The sequence below is a fragment of the Gallinula chloropus genome (genome assembly GCF_964237585.1).
Source record: "Gallinula chloropus genome assembly, chromosome: 9".
NCBI classification, from domain to species: Eukaryota; Metazoa; Chordata; class Aves; order Gruiformes; family Rallidae; genus Gallinula; species Gallinula chloropus.
In genome coordinates, this window is record NC_140094.1 from 8937868 (window position 1) to 8947070 (window position 9203).

The 9203-nt window shown below is 36.9% G+C and overlaps 1 protein-coding gene across 1 annotated transcript; it reads left to right on the forward strand.

Annotated features, from left to right (window-relative positions):
- Nucleotides 1-529: 529 nt before the first annotated feature.
- DTWD1 (DTW domain containing 1) lies at nucleotides 530-8662 on the forward strand (the record flags this gene model as incomplete). The annotated part of the gene is made up of 4 exons (XM_084268031.1): nucleotides 530-802; nucleotides 1833-1976; nucleotides 3608-3881; nucleotides 8433-8662. The coding sequence occupies 4 exons, from the start codon at nucleotides 530-532 to the stop codon at nucleotides 8660-8662; spliced, it is 921 nt and encodes a 306-aa protein (XP_084124157.1).
- Nucleotides 8663-9203: the final 541 nt, after the last annotated feature.

The window sequence follows — 9203 nt, forward strand, 5'->3', positions numbered from 1 at the left end:
TCACAAAGTTCTGTCAACAGGGAAACCATTCAGGTATTTTGGTTTGCCCCCAAACAATGGATTTCAGGATAGAGAGGTAAATTTCTACAATTAACTTTTCTCTTAAGGATTTCTGCCAGGTAGCTATTTAATTCATGATCAGTAGTCATGCTGAAGGCTCATTGGACTGCTCACCCAGGTAAATAGCATCCACCAGTGTTTCCCCAGGCTTTTAGACATTGATCCTATTAATAGAAGAAAATAATACGATTCTGCACAAATGAAGTGGGATAACTTAACTTGGTAAAATTCTGAATGTGTATGTATGCACACTAAGGATACAGATCTCAAGTTCTTCCTCGCTGTTTTTCTCATTCTCTTGTCTATTTGGAGTTGTTGGTGCTATAACAACCGAATCAGTCTTTCTGTCATAGGATATACCTTTGATGAGTATTTTTTGCTAAATAGGACAGAATAATTTCAAATTAATTAGTTCATAATATATTTATTTTTATTTAACACTACTACATATTGTCTGTTTCAGCTAACCATGTCTTTAAATTCATCTACACTTTTAAATGAAAACTCCCAAGGGCCAAAAAGAAGTACTGAATGTTTGGAAAGTCTAGAATTGCAGACTCCATCATCATTTCAAGATAACCCACTCCAGCAATTACAGTTAGCATCACAGGAAGTACTTGAAAAGGCCAAAAAGAGTGGGAGATCAAGATGCCCCCGATGCAGGAGTTCGAGGATGTTCTATTGTTACACGTGCTTTGTTCCTGTTGAAACTGTCCCTACCGAAGAAATTCCGAATGTGAAGGTTAATATTTCTTATGGATTTTTTTTCTAATGGTCTTGTCCCTTTTAGTTACTGGGAACAGAGAACAGTCGGTAACCATTTCTTTTCTGATTCATTCCTTATGGACATTTATCTTTAGCACAGCTAATTAAATTTAAATTACTGTTAGAGAAAATTATTTTTCTATTTGAGGAATTATAGGCAAACACTAACAGTGTTCCAGTCCTCACATAAACATTTATCTACTAGATGAGAATATAAGCTGAAGTCATTCAACTTCTCATGCAAGTGATTATGTTTTCACTTAGTTCTGAAATGTTTCTGTACCCTTTTACCATGCTCTTACCTTCATCCTTCAGTTTCTAAGAACTCTGTCCAGAACAGTGTATTGTGAACAAAAACCCCACGATTTTTCCATAACCAAGAGTGAATTTCACATAAAATGTGAGCTAAAAGGTGCTCATAAATGTCACAGTTGTGTAATTAAGGTAACCACTCTTAAAATATAAACGAAGAATAAAAAGTATAGTTCCCTTCAGCTAAAATATTTGGCAAAATGAGGAGAGAGGCACTTAGGAACTAAAATGCATTTTGAAGACACTCTGTAAACATTGTGAAAATACTTGGGAAGTACTTTGGAAGTTTGACCTAGTGGATTTAGGTGCATTTTCATTGAAATGGACATTTTCACAATAGGATGAACACATAATGCAGAGAAGTATTCATGTTTAGGCCCATTATATTGCTGAAATTAAAACTGTATCTCCTTTACCTTACTATTTCTGGAGGTTTTATCACACAACTACTGCAGCATTCCAAATTGCATTCAGTGCATACTTAGGAATTTACATGAACTAAGAGAATGTAACAGGTGTTTATTGTCACTTGCTTCTAGTTTAGATCTAAACCTATTGAAGCAAAAACACTGTAAAAAAATTGCAAAGCCTGTCTTAGTTACATGCCCATAGGGATTTCTTCTGCATTTTGCCTAAGTTTTTATATCTGTATGTACATGATCATAAAGATGGCTTATTTCTTTTTCTTACCACAGTTACCTTTGAAGATTGACATTATTAAACACCCAAATGAAACGGATGGCAAAAGCACTGCTGTGCATGCTAAGCTCCTGGCACCTGATGATGTTACAATTTATAAATACCCTTGCATTCCAGAATATAAAGAAAAAAGACATGAAGTAAGAAGCTCTATATCAATAGCTGGGCTTTGTGCTGGGGAGATGCAGGGATATCTCCTGCACTTCCTCCTGCAGTGGTTGGTTCTGCACTCTGCTAGGAGAAAGTGGGGAAAAAAAGCATGATTCTGTTAATCTAACCAAATCCACCTTGAGCTCTCTGAAAATTTATGCCTACAAGTGTACAGTGGTTATGGACTGTTCTCCAAAGCTTGGAAAAACACTAGCACTGTCTAATCACCTTGAATTTCCTGTCTTTGTCAGCATACATAATGGCAAGTTTGATTCCTTATGTATCAAAATACATGTACGAAATGTATGAAAGCATTTGTCTTACAGCAAGTTAAACAGTAGTTGGGTGGTGTGCTGGTTTGGAGCACAAGTCTTATGGGGAGCAGCTGAAGGAACTGGGGTTGTTTACACTGGAGAAGAGGAGGCTGAGTGAAGACCTTATCGCTCTCTAGAACTATCTGAAAGGAGGCTGTAGTGAGGCAGGGGTTGGTCTCTTCTCCCAAGTAACTTGCACTAAGATGAGACAAATTAGACTCAAGTTGAATCAAGGGAGGTGTTTAGACTGGATATGAAGAAACATTTCTTCACTGAAAGAGGAGTCAGGCATTGGAACAGGCTGCCCAGAGAGATGGAGGAGTCAGCATCCCTGGAGGGGTTCAAAAAACATGTAGAAGTAGCACTCCAGGACATGGTTTAGCTGGCAGAGTGGTATTGGACAGACGGTTGGACTTGATGATCTTAGTGGTCATTTCCAACCTTAAGATTCTGTGATTCATTCTGTTCAGCAACTACAGTATATTTCAATTCCCTTATTTTCTTTTAACAACTGTTATAGACCAAACCTTCTCTAATGTAGAGAGCCTGAAGAGAGTGAGCTATGCACTTGGATTTATAGGCTCATTTAGTTAGTATGAATAATCTGAAATCCATTATTTACATATTTGATGTCATAACACTTTCATTATTGTTTGATTACATGAAAAGGATAAGATAGATACCTCATAGAGAAGTTATTTTCTTCAAGGAATGAGCCCTTAAGGAAACCACGGGTAGTAGAGGCAGGAAGTTGGAAAAAAGCAACAAGAAAGGCAGGCAAAAGTGGGGAGAGAGTACAGGAACTTTGTATTGTCCAGGCTTTCCCAGTCACAGATCCTGAATGCTGTTAATAGCTACTGGGAGAATGCTGAGTATGGTGATCACTGCTCATCTTCATGCAAGGTAGTTGGGGGACCTGCGATAGACACAATAGATAATTTTTGTGATCTAAAATCTGTCCATTCAATTAGAAACTATTCTTTCTGGCCTCCCTGCCCCATGTACCGCAATGACAAGTAAAATTTGAACTTCCTGGGGCTGATGCCATTATCTTGGCTGAAAAAAGGATTATTTTTACAGCAGTATGAGTTAGACGTAGAGGCATGGAGGTGACAAAGATTTCTACGAGGTATCTTTATTCATTGTTCTAACACAGTCTTCTTTCCTTTTAGACAATGAATATTCTAGGAGACACTCTTCTGTTGTTCTGACTTGTATGTGGGCAGGGATAGAAAATCGCTTTAATAAAGTAATTCCTGGTGTTTTATGAGATTTCATTGACATTGTTTTTTCTTTTCTTCATTTAGATAGCACTTATATTTCCTGGCCCCAATTCAGTTTCAGTAAAAGATATTGCTTTCCATCTCCAAAAATACACTAAAAAAGGTGTTTGTGATAATGATGACGACTGTTCCAGAGAACCGTTTCTTAAGCGAGCAAAAATAGAACTGCAAGAAGAAAAGAATCTAAATGGATGCAGCACAAGCAACAGAAGTGAAGGCAATAAACTGAAGAGAATAATATTTATTGACAGTACCTGGAATCAAACTAACAAAATAATAACTGATGAAAGACTTCAAGGTAAAAAAAACATAGATGTTACTGCTACAGAAATGATTAAGGCAAATACATGTCTATTTAACAGACCTGAGCATGATCTAAGTGAGCATACCTATATCTGACCGTGCCTGAAAGATTCAACTACTTCAGTGCTGTAGGCAACTTCTGAGCCATAGACTCCATTGTTTTTATGTCAATTTCTTTTGCAAAACAGACTACTATTAAGAAAGTACTTACATTTCTCCCATTTCTCTACTGGGACAAATTTTCTCAGTTGCACAGAATGGAAGCTGCCATGTCAGACAACCGAACAGTATTTCTATGACCTCTGACAGAAGCCAGAAAGATTCCGTTGCAGGTGGCTGTCGTATTTTTCAGGAGATGCAGGGGAGCATTTTCCTACACACTAGTAGAGGACAGGTCCCTAGAAGGTGAACAATAGACCTAGGAAATACAGCACAAATATATCATGGCTTGGTTTCTTTTTCTAGTCAAGTTCTTTGTTTCAAGGTCATTTCAATGGTCTTGCAACTTCCCAGACAAAAGGGGAATGCCTGCTTGGCCTCCACACACAAAGCAAAAAGTTGTAACTCTTCAACGGCTTTTCTGTCTTCAGTTCATTACAAGAAGTTTGCATTTAAGTACTCTAAATCACAAAGGAGAAAACAATTTAGCAATAGCATTGTTTCCTTTGAAATCAATGCAAGTTCAAAAATACTTTCCTTAGAGAAAAGGTGCACTTAGCTGGGAGGCCACTATCAGGTTTATAAGTGATATTTATATAACGGCTTTCCAGCACTTGCTTTGCACTGGACCCTGCAAGGAATTTCACAGGCTTCTTACAGGCAAGATGAGTGTTGCCTCTCTGTCTAGTCAATTTGTTAAAGAATCCCATATGTTAATATAATGTATTGGCTAATTAAAACCCTGTTACTAAGTATTTAGTTTAACAAAAAACATACTCTATCACATAAACTGAAGAATTACTGTAAAGATTAGAGTAATTGCAGGTTGCAAATTACTGTAAAGCATTTGGAACTTATTTTAAAAGGATGAATTTAGGAAAGGTAACAGCCGGGGGAACTAAGATTTCTGTGGAAACTTATACAGTGTATCAATGGAAAAAAGTGATAGTTGTTACTTTGGAGTTCTTAAACAACAGTTTCCAGTTACCCCATGTGAATGCTGGTCTGGTAGACTCTTGCCTCCTTTCTAGAACTCCATTTCTGTTCCAGCTGTATTCCAGTCCTCTGCCTCCCTGAGGACCTTTCAGGATTGCTGTAAGGCATGACTGGTGTCAGGAAAGTCAGTCTCCTGTCCACACCCAGGGTAGAATTTTGAATTCCATGCAGCACATTTAATGGTGGGCACAACCCGTGCATTCCTTGGTGCCCCTCGTAAAGGGCCCAAGACACATTAATGCTCCTTTTAGAAATCACAGGTTTGCCTTCCAAGATGAATGGGACAGAGTTTCCGTAGGCATAAACTGATGAAATTATGTTGTACATACATGAAAACAGACAGCTATTGAAATTTTTCAATTCAATTACAAATGAAGTCATCATCTAAGAAAATATTCCTCATATGCTAAAGTTCTAAAAGGAGTGATCATAAAACCAAATAAGGAGTAAGTTCCATAATTATTCAGAAAGATGAAGTTAGAACATATACTAGATGGAAATATTAACAAAGCAAAAAAGTATAAAGAAAAGCCCTTTTTTGTAAGCCTGCATTTGTGTAGAGTAAATTAGCTAACTGTACTGCAAGAGAAAGCAAATGAGTACATAAATCTTAAAAACAAACAGCCTAGAAATCTTGGACCAAAAAATACTTTTATATTTTCTTGGAAAAGTGGTATAATGTATCTTTAGAAAGCAAAACTAAATCAATTGTGTTAAAGACAGGAAATACTTGAAAGGTGGTAATGTCTAGGATTGATTACTTCATTAAAAGCGATTACTAGATCAGAAAGGAAACAGTTGCATCTAAAGTTAATGATTACTCTCTCATCTGAGTGATGAAGCTTATTGGCAACATCAACATTGTTGTTGAAGAAACAGACTGCTTTGGTATTTATTTCTTTAAGTTTTATCCACTTTGTATTAGCCAAATGTCTAATTTTATTAGCTTATACATTCTCTTGTACAGGGCTGATTCATACATCTGCTTTTGCTGTTCAAGTTTCAGTTTCTGTGCTTGCTTTCATTCCTGCAAGAAAATTGTAGTCCTTGCCTATGCACAGCTAGGATATGAGGACAGTACGTTGGTGTTCTGAGGCAAACTCCCTTCATCCTCTTTCTGACAGTTCTTGTCCTCATATTTTCATCTTTCTCTTCTCAAAATTATACTCAGTGGTGCGATGTAAAGAAAAAGTGGGAGTTCTGTCATGAACTCTCACATACCTTATAACGTGTTGATCCAGGGGCATGTAGCAGACACAAGATGGATCCCAAGTATGTAAACCCCTTTTTCCTCAGCCTAAATCCTTAAGGTACTCAGACCTTGGGAATCTAAAAGATTTGGAAAGGAGCAGAATTCCTTCCTGAAATTAAATTCCTCTAAAATTAACAATGTAATTAAACTACCAACAGGCACACTAGTAAGAGCTCAGACTTTTACTAGCTAGCATAGTTACAAACCATAACAACTCATTACTTAATTCTCAACACCGGTATTTCTTCCACTAGTAGATCTGCCACTTCACTAGACAAACTGTAGAGATGAATAGGTGATGGAAGGCTCAGAGTAAACAACAGCCTTCAGCATGTGTGTAAACTTCAAAACTTAACTGCATCTTGGTGATAAATTGCAATGTCTTAGATGTAACATCAGTGACCAAACATGGTTAATATAGGATCCTATAGGTTTGAGCATTTGATTATTCTAGAGGGAGCACAGGGACCATGCTGTGATCACAGGGTTTAGCACGCCATGATAAAATGGATGCTTAAGGAAAGGTCTCTGAAAGGTGTTTTGTTCCAGAAGACACACATACAGGTGAATAACTGGTTATCTTACTAACAACTATTTGGATAGCTGTATTCACATTTTGTTTGATTCATTGAAATGTTGATTGCTAATGAGCTCAACGTGTGTGGATAATAAAAAAGCAAAACCAACATGTTGATTTCCTTAAGACTGTATGCTTTCACAGGAACAATAAGTATTTGTGGTGAATTGACTATATAGATAAAAATACAGTACAGTACAGATAGAAACATTCTGAGTAAATAGAATTTGATGGTAGTTTTCATCTTTGTTTGGCCTGAAAATTAGTATTGAAACCTCTCAAAGGAAAAAAGTTTGATGCAGTTTCCTATTCGTATTTTGAATACGCATGTAGAGAACTGTTAGCAGTAACAATTAGGCTACAATAATTTGATTTTTAGTGCCAAAATGCCAATAACAACATATAAATTCAGTGTTGGAATCTCCTGTTGTTCCTTTTTAAAAAACAGTATAGGAGAGATTGCTTTTACTATGGAAGACATATATTACTAATTGCAAAGCAAACAATCCATCTTGCAATTACACTAGAAAGAATTAAGTGTAGTATAAGAGTAAGAAGTATAGAATTACAAGTGCTGGGCTGTAGGCCAGTTTGTGCTCATGAATTTGAACCTTACTGAAGCTTCTCTGGCCAAGCTTCTCCGCTCTTGCACTTCCAAGCAATTCTTAAAACAATACTGGTACTCATACTTTGACTTGTATGTTATTCATACTATGCACATAGTGTACCACTTACCTGTACCATCCCATGATGCACACTTGGTGTCTGACTATAACATTCAGAAAAAGTAAAATTTTACAACCTGATCCTGGTGGTATCAAGAGGTACATATACTATTCTTTGTAATCCAGCTTTCTATCCTGTTTGCAATGTGATTACAATAAGGTAGTTTTAATTTTGAGTAGTTTTTGCATCTTAACAACCATAAAACCTAAGATACATGTTTAAAATTCATCTGAGTAATAGAACAGTTAGGCACTGTAGTAGATAAGATTTTCATACAGAGAGCAAATTTCTTTCATCTCAAGTGGGAATGCTTTTAGTTTTGAATGAAGTTAATGGCCAGATCCTGTCACACTCCTGAGTAACCCCAGTGAGATTTCAGCTACTTAACAAGCACAAATGAAAAATGTCTGGCTCTTCGCAAATATTCTGCAGTTCAGCAGAACTGTCTGAGGGATTCTGTTTTACACTTGAAAGGTATTAGTTTTGCAAAAGGTGAAGTTTGTTAAGCATCTTGGTTTCATTCTTCCCATCTGAGGAGCCCCTGGATTTTACTGAGGGAAACAAGCTATAGGAATGAAGGACAACCTGTAAGTTTTAATGACAAATATGAGTATTGTTGCCTAGAATTTACAGCACTTTCATCAAAATTCAGAGAGGCCCACAAAGGAGGATAAAATTATTTTCTCCATTTTCCAGATGAAAAATGGAGGTACAGAAAGGAAGTTATTTGCATGCAGACATCTAGCAGCAAAGTCAGAAAACAAAATGAAAGATTTGTTTGGCCTCCTGTCCACCAATCCACACTGTCTAACCTCTGTCATCTTTTTTCTTGACAGGCTTGCTGCAAATTGAGTTGAAGACAAGGAAGACTTGCTTTTGGCGTCATCAGAAGGGAAAGCCAGATACATACCTTTCCACAATAGAAGCAATTTATTATTTCCTTGTGGACTATCAGCAGGAGGTTTTGAAAGAGAACTATGAAGGACAGTATGACAATCTGCTTTTTTTCTTTTCATTTATGTACACATTGATTAAAAACGCCAAGTGTTGTGCAGGGAAAGAGTAAGATGCCTGCCTAGAGGTAAGTAAACTAGATTTTGTTACTTCTATAACAATAAACTGCACAAGCATGATTGAAATCTGGAAATAGATTCTACTCTTAATAATGGCTACAGCATTTCTCCAAAAGTAAGCTGCAGACCTGAGGTCACTACTCATACGAACAGTCTGATTAAAATTATTTATTTGAAAACAGTTATGCTTTGCTAAATATTGCCTGTTTCAGACTGACCTGATATGCTCATCACATTGAGAGTACTTCCAGAGGTGGGGATGAAGGACTTGGCCCCTCTTCCCGTAAGGAGTGATGTCTCTAACCATAAAAAGGAGTTAGGATGCTATTGCTCAAGTGTTTCGTGTTACCCAGCAGTACTGATTTCACTTTCATGACATCAAAAGCTTACTGAAATTATTAAGATGGTATTAACTGGGGGGGGGGGGGGGGGAACCAATGCAAAAATGAAATGCCACACTAAGAGAATAGACTATGAATTATGTACTTTCAAGATTCATTCTGGAAAATTGTCCTAGTAAAGAGGTCACTCTTT